Here is a 22,895-nt window from a genome sequence, read left to right as displayed (position 1 = left end):
TCCCCTGTGGCCACCTAATATTCTGTGTCACTGTGCTCGTGGGGGCGGATTTAGAGAGCTCAGTCTTCGAGGTGGAAAACCTGTTTTGCCATGTTAGAGAATGCTGAGTTTTATGCACAAGGGCCGGGAAGTTCAAGAGCTGGAGATACACCTAAATGTGACGCTAAGCAGTGGAACCTCCGGACCCAGCGAAGGCGGAAAGCGTCCGGGGCTCTACGGAGGCGTCCAAAGTGCCCGGCACAACCTGTCTGCTTCAGGGAAAGAGTCAGAGTTTTGAGCTGTTACCGTTATCTCCTTACAGCAAAGAAGATACTTGGGTGAGACACTTGGAAAATGCACCGTGTCTGTGTGTGTGCACGTGTATGTGCACGTGTGTGTGTTTTAAAAATGATAGGCATTTGTAATGACTTTATTTGTGTAAGAGAATACATATGCAAAGACCCCTCATGGAAAACGTCAGTGCATGACCCATGAAGCTCTACATTAATGTGATTTTTAAAATTATAACTAAATGGTGACATCCTCAAAATGAATGTAACCCATACTATACATGAAAATCATGATTCGGTAATACCAGATTTTCTTTCATTAAATACAAAAACGCAGGTCAACTTTTATTTACCAATACGAATACAAATTCAGTCGGTGTAATCATTGTTTTTACCTTTGTGATAGTGAACAGGTAGACGCGTCCTTCCTCTTTCTTTAGAGCGTTCATGTACATCGGGGCGCCGACCAGGAGCACGTCTGTGCTGCCGTCTCTGTCCACGTCGACTGAACACAGCACGCTGCCGAAATAGGAGCCGACCTGGAGCACGAAAGCATGGCGACCTTAGGACTCTGGGGTGCATACGCTCCTGACACTGAACTTGTATTTGTTCATTCAACAAATAAAAAGTGAGTGCCCACTTCCTGGAAAGTGCTAGAAACATAAAGATGGAAAACACAGTCCCTTCTCTCGGGTTGTGTCATCCCCTCATACTTGGCTCTTAAACCTCAGGGCACACAAAAACCACCAAGAAAGTATCTTTTAAAATACCGAGTCCTGAGACCCATTTCCGGGATTCTGGGGTCATGCCTAGAACGTGATCCAGAAAACGGTATTTTTATAGACACGCCAGGTGTTTCGGATGCTGGTGGGTCAAAGGCCACACTTAGAAGATGCACAGGGGGTGTGTTCCAGAGAAAGGGGGGAGGAGGAGGAGAGAGGCGGAATAAACGTTGTGTTTTCGTGAAAAAATGTGTTACAATAGAGGCGGGTACCGAATACCATGCGATCAGAGCGCGGGGGTCAGGAAGGCTTAGAAAGATCAAGTATTGTCTCCACTGCATCTTGAAAGATGCCAAGGAGTTTTCTAAGTGAAGAGGAGCGGGACACACGTGTGACGCCAGCGTCCACCGCCTGATGGGGACAGGAGGGTCATGCCACACAGGCTGGGACAGGCGCGTTAGAGGGAGGGACAGGAGGAGCCAGGCCGGGAATGTGCGTGTTCACCCCATTCAGCCATGTTCAGTGCACGCCCGCGAACGCCTCTGCCGCATTTGGAAACGAATAAGAAAGGATTTCTTCCGTAATACTTTCCTTGTTCTTCCCCCTCAAGATAAAAGCACCCTTTTAAAATACATTAAACAGGAGGGAAAAGTATGGGACCCTCACTGGTTTCTGGTCAAGGAAGTCGAAGACTCGGGTCTTCTTACTCCTGGAAAACCCGAGGGGCCGCGGACCGGACGTGCTCCCACGGAGGAGAAACCCAGGGAGCGCCCGGTTCTCCGGCCTAGGGAAGAAAAGGTTCCGGCCATTGTCCGAGATCCGCGATGCTCATCGCCGATGCTGCCTAGGCCGTGGCCCGAAACCGCGTAGGGAGGACGCGGGAGTCTCTCGGCTGACCTCCGCTCCCAGGGCCGCGCCGAGCCGGTCAGGACCGTTTGCCCACAGAACGGTCACACAGCAAAAGAAAGTGGCTGAGAAGCGAGGAGCTTTACTTTCAACAAGCTCAAAGCGACAGGACACCACTCCCTTCACAGGGCCTCTCCTCCGAAGCCCGGGCTCCCAGCAGGGGCGCGTCGGCACAGCAGGGGTCCGGGGCCCGCCACCGCGGCTAAAGGACGCCCGGGCATTACCAGTCTGGGGGTCCAAAGGTAGCCAAACAGCACAGGCTTGAGGTCACCTGGGGTGGGGTGTGACCGGACTGGCAGCGCCACCCCGTGAAAGCTATGTGACCCAGAAAGCTGGTCCGCCTCTCGGGAACCTGTCCAAAGGAGACGGCGGGCCTCGGCATTGTTGTGAAGGTCTGAGGGATAGCCAAGGAAAGGCAGCCGGCAGAGCCAGCCGCAGCGCGGGCCGTCGGCAAACGGCGGCGTCCCTTCCCACCAACTCCCCACCTGCGCCCGCTGGGCCTGCGATTAACGCCACCTGCGGAACCACGGCCTTTACCTGGTCGCCTCTGTGAGCCTGAATGATGGTGACGTCGCCACTCCCGCTGACGCGGTACAGCACTATCTGGCCCGTATAATTTGCCCGAGGCGCACCCGCGACAAAGTGGACCCCGTTTCCAGTGGAGAGCGTGGCCACAGAGTAACCTAGGAGAGACGGAGGTACGGGGTGGGGGCCAGGCCAGCTCCGTGGGCAGAGGCGGCGTCAGAGCCCCTTTCCTGTGAGCTGCGAGGTGCCGCGCCGTGTCCTGCGCCCGCCACCGAGGGCACGTCTGGCTGTTTCTAAGATGAACCGCTCCTGCCCTTTGACCAGCGGTGCTGCCCTGTGTGGGGGGGGGCATCTGACTCTACGTTCTGGGTTGTCCCCATCAGCCACTCATGAACCTGGCCCACAACGACTATTTCTTTAACGAGTCACTAAATGGCTAAAAAATGGTAACAGTGCAGAGCAGAGAGAACATGGGCTTTGGAGTCAGTCCCTGCTTCACATTCTGGGACGGCCACATTTAGGCCAATTATGAACCTCATTGGCTCTCAAAGGTCCAAAGGGGACAACAAGACTCCCTCCAAAAGGTTGTTGGAGGGTTTGATGTTCACGTGGATTTCTATCGACAGCTCAGGAACTACTCCAGAGTAACTGTTCACAATCGGAGGCGGCTTATCTTAGGAATTAGAAGACCGAGGACTCCGAATTTAAGCAGACTATCACTTGCTGTGTTGGCTTTTAGGAATCACATCCAGTTTGAAGAAACACAGGAATAACACCCCCCGGGGAGCCGGAAGAGATCAGTGAGTATCATTCCGGTTTCATTAAATAGCTATGGACAAAGGCCTGATGGGCAAACAGGGGACCCAGATACTGTGTCATAAAATAATAAGCAGAGGACAGCGGCAGGCTGTGCTGACCGATCCTGAGATTCGACAGCGGGCCGGCTGCAGGGGAGGGGACGTAGGGCTGCGGAGCCCAGCGCCCCCACGCCTCACCTAGATAGGAGCTGTGGTTTCTGTCCTGCAGGGTTTCCTCGAAGGCCTCTTTGGGAAATATCCAATGCCCGTGAGACGTCTGCTGGACAACGGTCCCGCTCCAGTCGTAGGCCCCGACTGCCCCCAGCATCAGGACGTCCTGCCATAACGGGGAGACGAAGAGTAAAACAAATCTCCCTCGAAGTGTAAGAATTCAGGAGAGGTAAAATGTTGAACTCGATGGTCTGGGTGTAGGGAAAAATAAACTAAGCACGATGAGGTGAAAGTACACAAATGTCTGTCGACCGTCGCGGAGTTGTCTTAACCTGTCCGTGCTGGGAAAGGCGCCTTCCTAAGGCCGCGCCACCTCAGGCCCCCTTTGGGATGACGCGTCGCACAGACGGGTCTTCGCAACAAGCGATCGTCAGGAGGAGCCCATGGCCACGCTCAGATTCCCATGCAAAGGCGCACACCAGCCAGGGCCGACCAGCGGGGAGCCTTCGGAAAGGAGTCCGCAGGGCGCGTCCAGCCTCACGGAGCCGCAGAGGAGCTCACAGTGGGGCCCGGGCAGCTTGGGAAACAGGAGCTGCTCCCCCATCCCCTTTCTCCGGTCTCACCAACTGGGAAACAGCACAGCTACCACAGGCACCCCCGTCCTGACCAGTGTGGCTCAGCTGGTTGGAGCATCATCCCATCAACCAAAAGGTGGCCGGTTCGATTCCCGGTCAGGGCACAGGCCTGGGTTATGGATTCAGTCCCCGGTCTGGTTACGTTTGGCAGGCAACTGATCAGTGTTTCTCACATTGATGTCTCTCTCCCTCTCTTTCTCCCTCGCTTCCCCTTTCTTTAAAAATAAGTGACTAAATAAAATCTTTTTACAACAAGGCACCCGGAGCTGGGACAGCCCCCCTAGCGTGAGGGAGCGTGAGGGTCCCTAGCAGGAGGGTCCCTAGCGGGACCACCGCAGGCCGGCCCCGGTGGGGGAGGGGCACAGGAGACAGGCTACCCTGGCGGGCCGGCAACCCGACCCGAGCATCCGAACCCACGAGTCTTTGCAGCACCCGGGGCTGGTCAGGATGGGATCTGACATATTAGGAAACATTTTGAATAGAAAAACACGAGTCGTTAAAAAAATAGCAACTAGGGAAATGCTGCGTTTGAGACTAGAAGGCCATGAAATCATGTGCGTAGTTGTCACAAGTCTGGGACTCGGGATCTGGGGAAGGGAGAGGAGCTTCAGAGCATCCAAAAACATCAGGAATTCATGTTAAGAATTCTCTCGGGGTGGGGTAGGAGGGGGTTCATTTACAGTTCCCAGGGGGAAGACCTGTAACTTTTATGAGTATCTCTGATGACTGGTGATCCCGAGAAAGTCAGTACCTTTAATTCCAGGGAGAAAATAGGCTCTGAGCCAATGCTCTGAGTGCATTCTGTCCCCGCGTGTCCCTCAGTGTCCCTTGGTCCTTCAGCGGCTCCCCTCCCGTCCTGAGCAGACTCAGCCTCAGAGGCCTGGGGGGGTGGATGGTTCTGGAATGGCCTTCCCTGAGCTAAGACGACGTCCCACCTCACACTTTCCCAAATCCCTCCTTTTCCCCACCATTTCCTGCCAGAGCAACTCAGAATTCAATGATGGCGGTGACAGGAATGTGTGTTTGTAGTAAGCGTTTCTATTAGTTAATTGATTCGAAGGCAATTCCTGCAATGGTAACGCCTTGAATTCATAGAGGGCCTGTCCCCTGGAGTGCTCAGAGGCTTTCTAGTATGTTATCATTTTCTTTTTTGCATACAAAATCCCTGTGAAATAGGGAAGGGACGGCACGGATGAGCCTCTGTGCTCAGGGGGCAGCCGGTGGCACGCAGAAGCTCAAGGACTTGGACCGGCAGTCAGGGCGGCTGGTTGCTGGGCGGCTGTTTTCCCCGGGACGGGCAAGGCTGCCGCGCCCGCAAGGTTAGGCCACGTGACAGAGCGGCTGGGAGTTATGATATACTCACGTTTTCAGGAGTGTAATCTGCGCTGAATCCCACTTGTGACATTTCCATCTGGAACTTATCTCCTCCTTGAACGGTGCCTGGGAAGTGGCAGTTTCAAGAATCAGATCGCTGCCATCAATTTTAAATCAATTTTTCAATCACATGCACGCACATACAATGCTCTGAGGTTCACTCAGAAATACAGAGCTGGCAGGGCAGAGAAATCAGTAAGGTCGCACTCCAACAGATATGGAAATCCTCAGCATCTCCAAAGGCAGAGCTTAAAGGAGCCATTAATCTTGATTACATATGGATACATTTATTGATAGGAAGTTTCTGATAGCAAAGAACACTCAACAGAGGGGCCGGGGAAAGGTGAAAACTGAGGCGATAGCCTTTTAAAAAACAACCTGTCATTTCTAGGCAAGAAGCTCTCCGAATTTTTAGCATTAAATATTGGAACTAACTTTTAGCCTTTAAATATAGGAACTAATAAGTGCGTGCACGTTGCAGATGGCGGTCGAGCTGCATCGCAGGCCACGCTGAGAGGTGCCGGGGTTGGACTTCAGGAGCCAGCGTTCAGGCCTGAGCGGGGGTTGAACCAACTTGGGGGGTGTCCCAGCTCAACCCTAGGGTGCCTCTCGCTCACTCAGCCCCAGGGGGCGCAGTTAGTGCTCGGTGCCCTACATTGTGGTCAAAACGGGTCTCGTTAATAGTCTCAAAAATGAAGCTAAATTCCTGAAGCGTCACTTTAACAGAGAGACCAACCGTACCTCGTGACTCAGTCACATGCTTGGAAGATGCAATCACTTCCACAGGATGAGTAGAGATAACTCTTAGGAAAACAACGCGGCGTTGTCCCAACCCTCAGACTGGCAGAGGATACACAAATTCTTTTGCAGTTCGTTTTTGGACCGCATCAAGGTGGTTCATATTCGTGCCGCCACAAAAGAACCAAATTATTACAACAGGCAGCCAAACAATTTTTAATTATTTCAGGGCATGTGAGATTTTGACAATGATTTAAACAATTCAGGAGCACCATGGGATGTTTAAGGAGGAATACGACGTTTTGGATAGAACTTTCCAGCGGACAATTAGGAGATTAGGATATGACTGAGGAACGAACACTGAACTGACGTAATCCCCTTGGACCTAGTTTCCGGAGCAGCACGGATACATAGCAGGTGCTCAGTAAAGGGTGCTTTTTACTGCCAACAGCTACTGGGGTTAACCGGCAGGAACCAGGTTGGGGTCCTGTGGGCCTTCGTACCGGCTGGAGTGTGTGTTCCAGTCCTGCATGCAAGTGGCCTCTTGAACATGGGCCATTTCCCCACTAACGAACCTTCCGAGGCCATGGAAGGAATTTATCGTAGATCTGGTACATGCTCCCCTGAAATCCTAACTACTAACAATCTTCATTATATTTTCCTAATTTTAAAAGTAGACTTGTTTTTTATAAACAAAAAATTTCTGAAATTAGGTAACACGGTGTAAAAAAGTAAAACTTTCTACAATTATAAAAACTCCAGTGCCAAAAGGTAAAACTGCTTACAATTACAATAGACATTACTAAATTGCCTTCCAAATGGTATAGAATTTATAATCTTATGGACAATCTATGAGCTTCTTTGCTCCTCCATAATCTCTCCAAAATTACATCTTACTAATTAAACTAATTTAACTAATTAAATCTTTGTTACCTTTTCAGCACAAAGTCACATTGATATAATTTATGCTTTTAAATAACTGGGAATATTTTCTGATATTTCTTGGCCGTCTGTATTTATCTTTTATAAGATACTTACTCACGTTATTTGCCTATTTTTTGTACTGATTTGTAAGAGCTCTTTTCGTACCACGTGACTCACGGACATTCACAGAGCGAGTGCGCAGCCAGAAAAGCGAGACTTCGTGAAAGATGCGTTTGGAAGGAGCCTGCTGGGAGGCGCCCTTTTACCTTCGATGCTGAAAATGTGCTCTCCTATCGTCCCGGCCTTTTCCAGCAGAGCTGCCTCATCAGACACATTGAAAAAGTATCTTTCGGTTGGACTACTGGCAATTGCTTTAATTTCTTTTATCAAGTTTTTAGTATCAAGGGCGTTTCTGTTTAAGTACCCTAGAACCTTGAAAACAAGGAGAGGAAAAAAACGGTCATTGTTGCTGTGCTTCGGTTTTCCTGCAACACTCTCTGGGCAGTTTCTGACCACCACGGGCCCTCTGGGCAAGGAAGCCTGCCCCGCCCTCATCGGCAGGACTACAATCAACAAGAAGCAGAAACAGGGTAAAAAATTTCCTTTTTATCAAGCTTTGCGAGCCAATGAGAAAGGCAGTCTTGGGCAGTGATGTTAGAGAGGCACGTTTACCCAGCAATGGAAAGATAATTAAAAGAAATTCACTTAGCCCTGGCCAGTGTGGCTCCGTTGGCTGGAGCATTGTCCACAAACCAAAAGGTCGCCTGTTCAATTCCCGGTCAGGGCACATGCCTGGGTTGTGGGTTCGATCCCCAGTCAGGGAGCGTGAGAGAGGCAACCGATCGATGTTTCTCTCCCTCTCTCTCTCCCTCCCTTCCCCCTCGCTAAAATCAATAAGCATGTCCTCAGGGGAGGCTTTGAAAAGATGCACTTACTGCTATGCCGAACCTCAGTATGTTGTACTCGTTACATTGCTCAATGACGTCTTTCAACATGGAACCGTCATGCGATTCCCCGTCAGTCACAACCACCATGACCCTGGTGGCGCCTGGTCGCCCGCCAGCAGCTGTAGTATAAGCGAAGTCCCTGCAACAGATAAAATGAAAGGCTCGCCACCAACACAGACGTTAAAATGTGCACCTCTTCTTGGAAACAGAAATGCAAAACTGCTTTGAGCATCGCCTATCGCGACAGAGGGTTCCCCTCCCTGTCAGCCTGGAGACACGTTTAGGGACGCTCTACTTGCAGCCTGTGGAGAAACTTAAACCTACAACCCTTGCTGGGCAGCAAAAAGAATCTCCATGGGCTCCACGGTGTGTGTTTTGTGTGTGTTCACGTGTGTCTACATCAGGAATCCTTAGAGTTACCTTCTGATAAGAAAATTAAATTCATTAATACTATTCGACAGATCAAAAATACTCAAATTTGTCATATATTTTACTCATTGAATCTGCATCTCCTTTTTCAATATACTTTAAAAAAAAGATATATGTGGTAAAAATAAAAGCCTTTGAAAAGGTATATAATAAAAATCTGACACCAAGCTCCTGTTCCAAAACTGCTATTATCACGTTATGTGTCCTAGAAAATGCTGTGTCTCGATGGATATGGGTAGTCTACCCCCTAAACCAGGGGTGCCCAACCTTTTGGCATCTCTGGGCCTCACTGGAAGGAGTTGTCTTGGGCCACACATTAAATACGTTGTGACACGTAATCACAAACAAATCTCATGAAGTTTTAAGCACATTTACGATTTTGTGTTGGGCCGCGTTCACAGCCGTCCTGGGCCGCATGCGGCCCACGGGCAGCAGGTTGGATGGCCCTGCCCAGGGCGTGGTCTCTGGGGTGACATGTCTTTTTGACAGAGGTCTTTCCCTGTCAGCACAGGTGATGCCCTGGTCCTTCGTTGATGCCTGTGGGGCACTTCCACGTTTGGGGGTGGAACAGCTGTTGAGCCAATTCCCCATTCCTGGGCGTTGAGTCCATTTTGAGCTTCACAACTAACGCACGCTGTAATGAACGCCCGTGAGAACCTCGGTATGCTTTTTCAAATGTGTATGTGCAATAAAATAACTGGAACAAAGGTTCTATACATTTAAAATTTTGATAGCTAATGCCAAACTGACCTTCAAAACTTTCAAGTGATTTATATTACCATGAACGTACATTTCTCTTCCTCCTTTCCTTAGCAATGAAGATTGTTAAACCCTTTAATTTGGGGCATTCTGAGAAGTGACAAATAATACATAATTGTAGTTTTAATATGCATTTTTTATTATGAAGGAACGATGAGCATTTTACATGTTTATTAACTGTTTCTCTCCCTTGATTTTTTATATTTGTCCTTTTTTGGCATGTTCATCGTTTCTTGTAGTGATTAGTAAGATCTTTTGTTAATAAATAAAATTATCCTTTGTCATATACATTATAAATAATTTCTTCAACTCATTAATCATCTTTTGAATTTTAATGGGATTACTTCTGCACAGAAATTTTATATTTTAATAAAATCAAACCCACTAACTATTTCTGTGGCCTTTTGATACTTGACACAGTACTTTGAAAGGACTTCCCGCCCCTTTTGAAATCACCCACAGCCCTTTGACACCGGGGGAGAGGGTCGCCAGAGGACGGAAGCAGGAACTAAAGCAGCGCACACGCAGCGAAGGGAACGAGCGGAGCGAGGAAACCAGAAACAGAAATGACAGGGCGTGGCGGCTGCTGGGGTGCGCGGCCCAAGGAGGCGCACAAGGGATAAAGGGCACCGTCCAGTCCTTGGCCTCGGCCCCTGGAAGGGGCGGGGGCGTGTCTGCACGCGACGAAGTCCTGAGCAGGAATAGGAAGAGGAATGAGGCCGCGGGTTCAGGAGGCACAGACTTTGAAACGCGACCGCGCCCCGCGGACATGGAGAAGCAGCGTCCGCAGGCCGCTGCGTGCGCTCCGGGAGGGGCTGGGCTGACCGCGCGCCCGCGGCGACCCGCAGCAGCGGCTGTGCCGTGGGCGTGGACACAGCGCCTCCCAGAAGCGCTGCAGAAACAGAGGGCTCTGCCAAAGGAAGGAGAGACAGGACAAGGGGCCAGGGTGGAGGCAAAGCTGCCGACAAAGCGTGGGCGGGACCCTAGAGGTTTGTGGGGTCCTGGCCAGAGGGCAGAAGGAGCAGCCTGTCTCATCATTGTCAAAGGTCCAGGGAGGCAAAGCGGCGAGGTTCGAGGCGGGACGGCCCGCTGTGTGGACGGCGCAGAGGGCACCACCGGCCTGCCTGGCGGCAGGGCCCGCGCTGCAGGGAGGTCGGGGGGAGGCAGTACAGACTCGGGAGAGAGGAGCGGCGATGGATGGGAGGCATGCGTAACAAGAGGCGAAAGGCGGGAAGCAGGTTTAAGGGAAGGTGAGCACATTGTTCTCATTTACTTTTTTAACAGTAGGACCGCAGTGTGCGTTTCTGTAAAGGTATCTGATTAAAACGGAGCGCGGGGAAGGCTGAGCAGCAGAGGAACCGAGCGGAGGCGGGGCGGGGGGAGCGGGACCCTGGGAAAATGCGGCGTCTCCCTCCGCAGCGAGCGCTCCGCCCGCTCAGGTTGCCTGGGGCCTGGATACGTGTTAACGAGTCATTCCAGACCGCTCTGTCTACTCGTGTTTTGACGTAGGTCTTTTCACTTCATTTCATTATGTCATGTAACACCTTTTTAAAAACCACAGACTATCTCATAGAAGTCCTAGAAATCAAAGATTTTTAAACTTCATTTCCTACTGTCTTCTCAAAGTGTTTCCGATACAGAATATCTAAACTTTCTTCTTCACTATTTCTACGTGTGGATACCAGGCACGTTATTTTTTGTTTGTCTGTTCTTTTTCTTACTTACAAGCGCTTCTACTTTGTCAAAGCCCTGGCCTGTTGGCTTCATAACTCACTTTGCGTATTTGATAGCTTTGAAGGTATTGGTGAGGTCCCCGCCATTCTGGAATGTCTGCGCTGTTGCTGCTATCATTTCGGCTTTGGTTTTGAAAGTGTTCAGATTAAACACAACTCTTGGATCATTGGCATACTGAATTAACCCCACCTGCAAGAGAGCAGAAGTTTCTTAAAAGGCTGTAAATTAAGTTATAAATCATTTCTATTTTATCAATATAATAAAAATCAAAGGTGCATGTAGACGAGGACTGACACCTTCAGAGGATTTTTTTCAATTTCCTTCATAAGAACAGTTATTTTTCTTCCAATGAAATAACTTCTTTGTTAGTGGCTGGAAGTGTATAGCAACAGTACTTACGATAAGCAAGATGATGTGCTGTTGTGTGATTTGGTTCTCAAGAGTAATAGATGTAAAATTTAAAGCACTGCCCTATAATATTTTAATATGGATAAATATTAGAATAAAGTTAATAAAGATAAAAATGATGTAAGTTTTCTAATTAACAATGGATATAAACCTGTAAATAATTATGAGCAGCCACAGATGGAAGATTCGTCGATTCAGGATATTTATGTAACAAGCAGAGAATGAGAATTCAAGACAATTGATTATTGCTAGTAATCAATGCAGTCAACTTGGACGTATTTCTTGTGCTGGGGTTCCTCCCGTCGCTCCCGTCGCACACGGGAGGAGCCCAGACGCTGCCTGTGCGTGTGCGGCCAACGCCGCCTGAGGGAGTCTGAGCAGAGCTGAGAAACAGGACAATGGCGGGCCCCGCCGCCCGGGCTCACAACCCTCGTTCTTTACCTCAGAGGGTCAGACACATCTGCTGCTCTCGGCCCGACATCACCCGCCACGCCTAGGAGTGGGGCTCCCAGGGCCGGAAGGGGCAGTGACAGCTCAGGGTCGCGGCCTCCGAAACACAGGCCAGCAAGTAAGGAAGGTGGGAGGGCACAGCCTGGGTCTCTGAGTCCCATCAGCTCCTCTCACTCGATGGCGAAAAGATGGTATTACCACACCCCGCTTTTCAGGGCGGATTGTAAGACTTGAGAGAGAGGGAAGGACCGAAAAGAAGGCTGAGACTTTCAAAGCCTAATGGGAGAGAAGATGGGAGCACGTCCCATGCCACGGCCCCAGAACGTCCAGGCGAGAAGGGGGAGGGCTGGGTGGAGGGTGTGAGGAGGCGCAGCGCGGCAGGACCTGCAGAAAGGTCACAGTCGGCTGAAAAGGAGAGACTGAGCAAAGCCCCCTCTGGAGATGAAGAAGATGTGCTGGGGCAGAAAGACGAGAAAGGCCGTGAATCCCACACGAGAGACTAGCCAGCAAATGGGCCATGTCACGGGGTGACCCACTCAGAGAAGAAGAAAACATGAAAGCTTCTTCTTCAAGGGGCCCTAACAGGGACGCTCCCTGGAAACCGGGGCTACACTCAGTCCCCTTTAACAGAAGTTTCTGGCTAAAGCCCACAGTGAAACTTTCGCAGTTTTGGGGGTTTAAGCTCCTCTTGGTATTGAGGGGTAAGGTCCAAGGAGAAAAGTCTAACAATTTTTTATTATACTGCATAGAAAAGCTGAAAAACAAACTTCAATATGGACAACTGACTGGCATTTAGGAGAAAATGTCCTGATACTTGCTGGCCACTGCCAGACTTCGGGGCATCAGCTGCAGCCCAAGGACACGCACAGTGACACTGAGAATGGGTCCCTCTGAAGGGCGGGTCAACACGCTGTCACACCCAGGATGACCCACGGAGCGATAGAGCCAAGGAGAAAACAGAACCAAACCAAACCCCCGGAACTGAAAAAATAAGCTCTATTCAGTTTAATAGAAGCATGAACTTCTGCTCTGGAGTTTTGGTTGCGTGTCAAATGAAGGGCCCCTTAAACCATGGAGAAACATACAACGGAACTGAAAAGACCTGTCCTGTATGAAAAGAGGGGTAGACGAGAATGTGGTAAAAGACTACAAACGGATAAATAGTGGAATTATGCTGTCTAGAGACTTCTTTATGAAAATCCCAGAATTCAAGGATAATTGTTTAGCAGCAAGGAGTAAACAAAAGAAATTCATTATTCGTCCAGGGGGTGTAAAAAAAATCATATTGGATTTTAAAACATATTAATAAATTCATGAGTTAGAGAATGAAAAAACAAGCCACAGAAGAGGATTAAAAAGGATTAAAATGCTCTATCCCATATCTGATGCCTGGGCCAGAACTAGAAATCCAAGTTCAAAGACCAGCGTTGGGCAAAGTCACAGACGGAATAACTTGAGTACAAGCTTCATGTAACTCTCAATGTTACCTTTCAAGGCAGTTAATATGGGGACTTGACAGACGCAAAAATTAAGACCTCGTATCTAACCCCATTTTCTCAGGGAGAAAGCTGGGGGTTCATCTGTGGATTTGCATTACGTCCATACCTGTGTCTTTGCGGGGCCTATATCCAGGCCTTGTACAAATTTTTCCAAGAAGTTCTTCACCGCCTCCCAGGGATAGATGCTGTTTGACTCATCGCATACCACCACCACATCTATGAAGGACGTACAGGCTGCACAGGGAAAGAGGGGAGAGACCGAGTCGCACGGCCAAGTCAAGAGGCCACGCCGCATCCAAGCGTGACGGAGCGATGCGGAGCTGAGGGCTGCGCGGCGTGCTGAAACGCGTTCCCCCCTCCGACGTGAGACGTTGCTCAGACCTTCCGCACGCTCACGACTTACCCTGCACCGCCGGGGAGAAGCTGGCCGAGAGCTGGAAGTCGGGGCTGATGTCCGAGCAGACGCCCGTCGCATAGTGCTGACTTCCGCACTGCTGCGCCCACAGGGGACCGCACGTCTTCAAAATAACGAGAACAAGGACACAGCATGGAAAACCTCTCTGCCTGGGAAACTCAAAAATCGTTTCTGTTCTTCTGCGAGACACTAGGGATTGTCAGCCCTTGACAGGAACACGTGGCACACGCCTCTGGCTGGTAGTGCGCCAGGTAGACAGAAGCGAGGGCAGCGTAGGGGTGTGCGGGGCCAGAGGGCAGGCTTGGGGCAGAGGGGCGTCGGGACCCTCAGGGGCAGGTGTCAGCTTAGGGGAGCCCACCAGCCGCCCACCAAGCTAGGGAAAAGGGGTGCTTTCGTTCCAGGGGACCCCCAGGAGAAATGTTCATTTCTGGTCCTTCTGTTACCTGGGCTTCATGTGCAAAATGAAGATAATAACGCCTTCTAGTCTTTCTAAGGTGTAAGTGGGTCCCTAGGTATAAAATGCTTGGAACAGTGCTGGGTGAGCAGCCAGTCACAGGGCAGTGTTAGCCAGCGCCATTGTTGTTATTCATGGACACGGGCTGCTCCTGTCCCTTCCGTGTGGACGAGTCAGCAGACGCCGTGAACCCCCGTGTCCCCAAGGGCCAGGCAGGAAGCCTGGAAGCGCACTTGGGGTCAGGTACAGACAGCAAGGTGAGTGAGGGATCGGGCCACTCTGCCCCCGCCTGGCCAGGTCTCCCCAGTCCTCCGGGAGAGTCAGAGAGAATGAAGTGTGTGGAAGTTCGCTGTTTTTAAAAAACGCCCTGTGCTAAGCACACACCATGAGGTTCCTGAGCTGCCAGTTTGAAACTTTGCTAGAGCGCGTTTCTCAGAGGACTTCAGGCCCCTCGCTTCCACGCCCTGGAGCCTCAGCCCGCGGGCCGGCGCTCGTCGGGCCTGCCTTGCTCCGCAGCCCGCTCGTGCCCAGAACGCCTGATGCTGCCCCACGGGAAAGGTCCGGTTAATACTTTCCATGGAAAAGGAAAGAACGGGGAAGAGAAGTTCAGTCAAGATCTTAAAAAATAGCTACGAAGTTTACTATTAGGCTGCAGACTAATGGTTAAACCTGAACAGAAGAGTGCAGGCTTGCAAAAAGCGACTGGAAGAATGAAAGGGAATTTATGGGTTCAGTTGCTGGTAGCTTGAAAGAGAAAGCAACAGCTGTAGTCATTTTTCATGCTCAGGGAGTGAATAAGGCCAGCTTTGCCTATGAAACTGGTTCCTTTTGCCAATTAGGGGAAAAGCATAACTCACGCATGTGGTCGTTTACTAAGTAACAGATACCAATGATTGACTCCTATACCCCCCTCCCCAAGCTGACTGTTCCAATCAACTTGAAAAAAAAATAACTCATGAAGTATTCAAAAAAATTTTTTTTAAGCAATGGAAAACATCATTAAGAAGTTGAGATCAGACTATGCCAATTGTTAAAGCCAGAACTACATTCCTGCTGTAAGCCCAGAATTTAAGCAGGTTCAAAAAAATGTGGTGATTGTCAGTCTTTTCCACATAATTCTTAAGAGTATATTAAGACTTTGTTCTCTTAGGTATCTAAAGAAGACTGGATTTTTTCTTTCTCTTCCTTTTTCCCCTTCTCCCTCACACACCTTTCTCCCTCCTTCCCTCCCTGCCTTCCTCTGTGCTTGCTACATGAGTAAATTAATCTCTCAAATTCTCTTGAAATTTTATTTACTCTATCTGAAGTTACAGTTTAAACATTTTTGAAGCACATTCTGTATGTAATCTTTATATCTCAATATATTTCTCTTTCTGAATTTATTCAACTTTAAAAACAAACAAGCAAAAAAAAAAAAGATGAAGGCAACCCTATTACAAGGACTTCGCGATATCATAAAGCATGAAGGTTTGTTGCAACATTCATCTTTGCCTTGATGCAGCACATATTAGAAGCAATTTCTGATTTACTTAGTGGTACAAAGTCTGTCTGAATACTATTACCTATTAGTGAAAGTAGAAGGACGTTGCTCAAAACCGATTGTACTTTTGGGAAAATACAGTTATACACATAGGTTTTAAGCATGTCATAGATATAACTAATGTAAAGTTTACTTAAGCTGTCTAAGATGACAATTTTAACATGACAATGCAGCGAGAATACACCCGGAAGAGCTGATGGAAATGTGAACTAAAGCTGGGCTTTTATTTGCCTTTAAACTTTCTTTTGCCTGTGTGCAATGGTTTCACTTCTTTTATATAGTCAAATCTTTTCAACGATTTTCTATACTATTTCTTCTGTTAGTTCTAAGCTCAGAATTTCTTCTCTTTTCCAGAAAATTACCACTTTCTTCTACTTGTACATATCAACTCTTTAATACACTTGGAGGCATAGTTGGATGTGCAAGTTATTAACCCGTGGATTGGCCCAGCCCACTCATTAACTGAGGCATTCATTAAATTAGACATCACTGGTCTGGGATGTCTTTTCACAGCATTCTAGAAAGTAGATGAGAATAAACACGAACAGGAAATAAAATGAGATCGAGCCATGCCTCAACTAATATCAGATTAGCCAACGGTTACAGGACAGGAATACAAACAAAAGCACGTCTCGCTTTGAAGCCGGCTTTCGGAGCCAGCAGCCCCTGTCCTGTGTGCCCCCACGGGAGGAGACGGGAGGCCTGGAGCTCTGAGGTTTTCAACAAAGGCCCGCACCCTGTCCAAGGGCAAAGAATCCGGGTGTCTCTCGCTCCCCCTTTTCAAAACACCCCATGGCAAGGACTTTACTGCGCAACTCAGGAGCCTCTCCATCCACAGGTCGTTAAGTCACGGTGGGCAGCCCGGTGGCCCAGCCGATCGAAAAGCAAGCTCCTGAGCCTCAAGATCGGACGTGACAGGCGGGACGGTGAGACACGCTGGCTTCATGCTTCCTGGAGAAGGAGGGGGGTTTGAGCACTAAACACTCACCAGAAATCCTCCGGTCCTCATGTTCCTGCTGAGCGTCAAGCCGAGGCTCATGTTGGTTTTCATCTCGGTAACATTGGGGATGCTTACGGAAGCTTTCGAAGGGGGAAAAAAAAAAATTAAATAATGACTAAATTTTCTCTACTTAAAGTTGTTTTTTTAAACATCCCATGCACACTCGTGTATATTTGTAGTGTTGAATTTAGTGTCACGTAGCCAGAAGGCCAGGGACCGGGTCAGCGCAGAGGATGGAGAGGCCTTCGGCGACCGACGCTCCCCAGTGCGCGGGAGGCTGCAGGGGCATGTGGTCGGAGCGCGGGCCAGAGCAGGCAAACCAGGTGGGCATTTGCATTTAATATTGGTAAAAGGCCAGCCAAACCCAACACAGCTGAGGACACCGTTGGGTCTCCAGTTTGCGGCCCCTGCCCTGTCCAAGACCGTGATGACTCTGTCTAATGCTTCATTCCGGATCAGAAGAAGTATCTGTAGCGTGTTATGAAACCCTACCCTGTGGTAGACTCCGCTCAGCACAACAGTGAGCGAATCTGAGAAGGGAACCCCGAGGCCGGCCACACTGAATAATAAATACGTCTCCCTAGCCCCGTCTCTGCCACCGAACCAGCGCCATCCACCGGACTCGTCCTCGAGCGGTTATCGGACACGGCCGACCTCCTCCACGATGTCATCGACGCGTGCAGCCTAGTTTCTGCCAAGCCGACACCGCCACTTGCCCTCCGTCCGCACGCCCCAGGGCGACCAATTTAAAACGTGACCTTTCTTCTCAAGCCTCCGAACTGAGCCCAGGCCCCATCCCTGTCTGCACAACGTGTCTCCTGAAGAAAAGAGTCACGCCCCAAGTGCGAGCTTGGCTTCTCTCTGTTCGCTGAGGAGGCTTCGTTCCAGGCCCCGGCTTCGCTTGGATTCTGGAGAAGGGAGCGTTCTCTCCAAGGCTCACTGCACTCTCCGGGCGCCCGTGGCATCGGGTCTGTGCTGTCGCTCTGCTCTCGACGGACGGTCGCCCCGTCGTACCGCCTCCTTCCGCTCTCCCGACAAACGGGATCTTCTTATGAGAAAATCTCCTCTTAACCCTGCTGCCCCGTCAAGCTGTCTTCCTAGCTCCCCGCACCGCTCGGCTCGTGGACACGGGCGCCCACGCTCTCGCCTCGCACCTGTTTGCTGCCCACCTGCTCCACAGCCTTTGTCACCTACATTTTCCCTTCAACACCAGACAGGAAAATCACAAAACGTGATGGTACGGAGCGCAGACAGAAAAGCAATAGAATGTCTGTGTGTATGTTTTTATTCCTTTGAATTTATCACTTTTGTTTAGGAAGATAAGGTGTCAGTACAGGTCTGTAATTAAAAAAATAAAATGTATACATTAGGGATGAGTGCTCAAAAGCAAGAGGTAATATGAGACATCGGGGTGACGTAATAAGGCCCTTGAGCACGCACGCCTGGTACCTGCTCTTCTTACTTTAGACGTGTTGCATGTATTTTTATCTAGGGGGAGGGCTGCGAATGCTTGGAGAGCACTATTCGAGATCAGCCACACGTCCCTTAGATAAGACGACCGTCTGAATTTGGTCCTCGTGCCCACGCCCCGCCTCCCCCAGCACTGGCCATGACTGACGCTTGCCCCACCTCGCTCCCGCCTTGCTTCCAAGGCTTAGTCACCGTCTTCGAATGTCTCCTTTCCCTCGATTTCCACGACACAGGATTTTCCTGGCCCGCACCCCAGTTCTGCAGGGTTCTGACTCCTCAGTGCTGTCTCTTTTGAATGATGACAGTGACCAAATTGAGTAATTTTTACTTGCATCAGGAAATGCTGTGTGGAAACATGACTCATGTAGGTCTCCAGGAACTTTTAGGAACTTTTGCATTAATAGAAAGCATCTGACGTGTGGGCAATAAACAGCAATTCCGAACAGTTACAGGCGGCCCTCAACCATGAACGTTTTTACTAGAATGGCGTCGTTTAGGCGCAGTGCCTCCGAGGGCCATCCGAGGACTGACACTTCTCCTCTTCACGGTGCGTTTGAGGAGACAGGGGTTGGGGCAGCCTCCGATTTCTGTCAATAATCAACAAATAATCCTAAACGTTGGTGGAAGCCAGTCCGCATCTGGGGGTAGAGGGTCCAGGAAGCAGCATGTTTCCCGTGTACTGTATTAAATCGGGTCTTCGGACTGTGTCGGAGATTTGGATGCAATTGGGCCCCATATAACTAGGACAAAGAAATACAGGCAGCCCTCACTGGTGCGGCTCAGTGGGTTGGGCATTGTCCCGCAAGCCGAAAGGCCTCTAGTTCGATTCCCAGTCAAGGCACAGGCCTGGGTTGCAGGCTAGGTCCCAAGTTGTGGGCATGCAAGAGGCAACCAATTGATGTTTCTCTTGCACATTGATGTTTCTCTCTCTCTCACTCCCTTCCCCCTTCTCTAAAAATAAATACATAAATCTTTAAAAAAAAAAAAAAAGAAATACAGGCCAATAAGCTGTCTTTATTTCTTTCAGACAGAACTATGATTGGATTTGCTATTATTTTCCAGTCGTGTATATAACAAATCGAGTTTTGTTATTTCTCAAAAATCTCATTGCTAACTGGAACTTACTTTGCAAATTGAGCTTTTCACATGTCGCAATGGGCCGATCAACAGGACATTTGTACACATCTCCCATTCGGTTCTCAGGAAAGCCACTCCAAGGTGAACCAACCAGTAACCTAAAAACAGGATTTTTTTTTCATTAGATCTTAAATGTTAGCTAATGGTTCTTAAAAATAAAACTGACCACAAAGCAGTGAGGAAACACATTTACCATAATTTCAATGTTTACTTAGTGACTAGTTCATGTTTGTTCAGCTATAATTGGATCTTTGCCCCCGAACCCTAACCCCTTCCTCTTTGCTGATCAAGAGGCTTGAGGGCTGTCTGCTGTCTGGTCCCAGCTCCCCGGGAGGTCTCTTGAACGCAGAGCTGACCAACGGAAACACGGTGCAAGTCACCGATGTCAGCCATAAAGGTCACTTTCAATTGTCTACTGGCTACATTAAGAAAATAAAAAGCCACAGGTGACATTAACTACTATACTTCATTTAACTCTGTATCAAAACTAGCACACGATCAATATTAAACCTATTAATGAGCCATCTGCCGTTCTCTCTTTTCCACAGAAAGCCTCTGAAGTTCAGCATGTCCCTGCCCTTAGGGCCCCGTCCTGGTGGACGGGCAACGTTTCACGCGCCAGCAGCCGGCGGCTACCGTACGGGTCAGCCTAACCCTAGAGAAGGGGACGGTGTTCGAGCTAAAAGCAAAAACTCCCCTGCGCTGCGTGCCTTCTACTCCCGAAGAACTCGCACGGTATTTAGGGAGTCGATGAGTTCCCTCGATGGCTTTATGTTTATCGCTTCTGTAAGTGGGTCCTTAGCACAAAGAAGACAGAGCAGCCACATTTACAGCCAGAACACAGGACACGGGGTCCGCGGCCCGTGCTCCCCCTGCCCCGCGGGTCGGCTTCACTTCCCTCGGAGCGTCTCCAACCAGCGACCACTGCTCCCCTGAGAACCACTCCCCCGGCACAGAAGAGCGGACAGAAAGGGACTGTGCGACAGCCTCCCTCTCCGAGGCTCCGCAGCTCCGGCTACCGAGGAAGGATATTGAATTCAACGTCTTTCCCTTGTCAGAGTTTGGAAGGAATAGATTATCTACCGATGATGCTTAAATGCTTTCATAATCCATTCGTGTAAATGCTTTATCATCATCAGTGAGACAACAGGTGCTCCATGCTTGGTGCTACAGTGGATTAGAGAGGTTCCAGCTGCCCTTCTGTTCACTGAATGTAGTAAAACTCTTTGAAGGACGTGACAACGAAAACAGTAATAACACAGATGAATGAAAAGATACGAATAAGCTCCCCCGTGGAACAAACAGGAAAATGGTCACAAGATGAAGGTGGTGTTGGTGTTCTTCGCAGGGAGAACAGGGAAATGCAGGTCATGCTGAGACAGTTCACGGTTCAGTAATAAGCTTCTCCCCTTATTCATCTTACATAACTACTCTCAAATGAACATTTTCATAGAGCATTCTTGAGTGCTTCATTTAATTCAGTTAACTCTGATGAAGGGTAGAGTTGAAAGCGTTTTCTTCTTGCGAGCATATCATTTAGCATAATTTACCTGTTAAAACATTAACTGTGGACGGGATTACAGCAACACCGGGCAGACGGGTTCAGGTTTTCGGAAAAGAACTCTGAGTGCTGGGTATCGGTGTCCGCTCTGACGAGCGGAGAGGCTGGTACTAGGCCAGGAAATGCGCACAGGGCCCCGCTCTGCTGACCCGTGACACCTCGCAGGGGAGGAAGCCCCCGACAGCTCTGCACTATGAGAGCACCCTCAGCTTCCTCTGCCCAAGTCCTTGCCTTTCATCCCACAGGGGCCTGTCAGCTTGGCCTCTGACCTCTGGGGTCAGACAGGCCTCAGAGCGCAGGAAAAACACAGGGAGACAGACAGCCCCTGCTCGCCCCTCCCATGTGCTCCTCCCCAAAACTCCGCGTGTCCGGCCCACTCCACGTCCCGCTCCACTCGGCTCCTCCGCCATCAGAGGCTGCCTGGCTTCTGAACCGTCACATGGCCTGCGCCCTGCCTGGCAAGGCCCAGTGCTCCCGCTCGGTTGCCCGCCCTCCAGGGGGCCCCGGCTCTGCCTGTGTGGGCAAGGGCGCTCCACCTGCACGTCCAGGGCCACCGGCTCCCCGGCTGGTGCCGCACACTGGGCTGCCTTCCTGCCCGGCGACTAAGCGCCTGAGAGGGCAGGCCCGCGAGGCTCGGCACAGCGCAGCGGCGCCGGGACACTGCCTGTGGGACCGAGCGGTGAGAGCGCAGAGGAGCGCGCAGAGGACCGGCGGCCGCACCAGTGTTTAGGGGGGCTCTCCTGGTTGAGGAAAAGTTGAGTAGGGAAAACATATCTTTGTGTTTTATTTATTTATTTACCCTAGCCTGCGGATATTTTGTCCCTGCTTTTAAAAAGAGAGGAAGGGAAGGAGAGAAGCGTCGACTGGTTGCCTGCTGTACACGCCGGGACCTGGGATCAGAATTGCCCTGACCGGGAATCGAACCCGCAACCGTTTGGCAACAGGATGATGCTCCAACCTACTGAGCCACACTAGCCAGAGGTTTTAACATTTAAAAAAAAAATTTTTTTTTAATGAAAATCTTAATTCTGTTCTCTGAGTTAAAGTTAAAAGAAATAAGAGGTAAAACCCAACGCAGCTGAGAGGGAAGCGCGCCCTCGCTGGCCGCCCCACAGGCCGACTGAGAAGCAGAGGCGAGTGGGCGGAAGCCAGGGCTGGCTGGGGGGTCTGGAGGGAACTGGTGTCTGGGGCGGACGGCCCTGCCCCGGGCGTGCTCGGCGGGGCACTCATCCCGGAGAGCCTTAGGAAAGCCGGCACCGGGCGCGCGGCCTTCCCAACACGATCTAGTTCCACGTGCAGGACGCGTCGGAGGTGTCGTGCCTCTGTTTTGCAGAAGGAGCCACCGCAACAGAGAGATGAGCAGCTTGCTGTGTCCGCAGCCTTGTGAGGGCCCCGTGCGACCAATTCTGACGCCGAAGTCTTCACCCTTAGTCCTTTCTCCTTCCTCCTGGGGGCAACCAGGCCTGGTGGGCGCCCAGACTGGGAAAACTATCTGGACAGAGCGGCTGCGTTCCAGAACCACCTAGGACTTGAAACGCAGGGCCGTGACCATGCGCTGTAGGAGGGCCCCCAGCCAAGGCCCCCTGGGAGAGCCCGTCCACCCTGGGGGGCCAGGCTGAGCTGGTCACAGGCAGGTAGGAGCAGGGGATGCTCAGACAGAAGCAGGTATGGTTGGTTCCCCTCCACCCTGCCACCTCCCAAGCCCAGAGGAGCCCACTGACGAGCGAAGGGCTCGTGTTTCTTGTCTAAAACTTAACCATGTGCCCCTCGGGGCTTTCAGCAGGAAAGCTCCACCGGTAGCTACTATCCTCTCGATGACAACGCTCCCAAGGCCACGTGCTGTATCCTGCTGACTAAGTGTTTCCGGGGCACCTCCCCCACCTCACGGGAGGGGTCGGGGTGCCGACCTCCCTGACCTCCCTGCAGGCCCTGCGGGCACAGCCCCCAGGCAGCAGCCGGAAGGAGAGAAAGGCATGTAGCGGGTGCCACTTCACGGGGAGATGCGAAAGGTCCGGAAATTCTCTCAGCAAA

At 50.4% G+C, this 22,895-nt stretch overlaps 1 protein-coding gene across 1 annotated transcript in view; it reads right to left on the bottom strand.

Annotated features, from left to right (window-relative positions):
* The window catches only part of ITGA2 (integrin subunit alpha 2), a 79,298-nt gene that overhangs the window by 28,289 nt on the left and 28,114 nt on the right, over window positions 1-22,895 (bottom strand). The window contains exons 3-13 of the mRNA XM_054575365.1: window positions 19,292-19,401; window positions 16,685-16,776; window positions 13,691-13,805; window positions 13,394-13,521; window positions 10,971-11,119; window positions 7,997-8,147; window positions 7,328-7,493; window positions 5,389-5,465; window positions 3,418-3,556; window positions 2,435-2,580; window positions 665-808 (exon numbers count right to left, since the gene is read on the bottom strand). Coding sequence (XP_054431340.1) covers window positions 665-808; window positions 2,435-2,580; window positions 3,418-3,556; window positions 5,389-5,465; window positions 7,328-7,493; window positions 7,997-8,147; window positions 10,971-11,119; window positions 13,394-13,521; window positions 13,691-13,805; window positions 16,685-16,776; window positions 19,292-19,401 — 1,417 coding nt within the window. The remainder of the gene's footprint in view (window positions 1-664; window positions 809-2,434; window positions 2,581-3,417; window positions 3,557-5,388; window positions 5,466-7,327; window positions 7,494-7,996; window positions 8,148-10,970; window positions 11,120-13,393; window positions 13,522-13,690; window positions 13,806-16,684; window positions 16,777-19,291; window positions 19,402-22,895) is intronic.

This window comes from Pteronotus mesoamericanus, unplaced genomic scaffold (genome assembly GCF_021234165.1).
Source record: "Pteronotus mesoamericanus isolate MK-2021 breed Mesoamerican mustached bat unplaced genomic scaffold, CSHL_Meso_final contig_29, whole genome shotgun sequence".
In the NCBI taxonomy this organism is placed as follows: Eukaryota; Metazoa; Chordata; class Mammalia; order Chiroptera; family Mormoopidae; genus Pteronotus; species Pteronotus mesoamericanus.
Note: the sequence above shows the minus strand (reverse complement) of the source record. Positions and strands in the feature narration are given on the sequence as shown.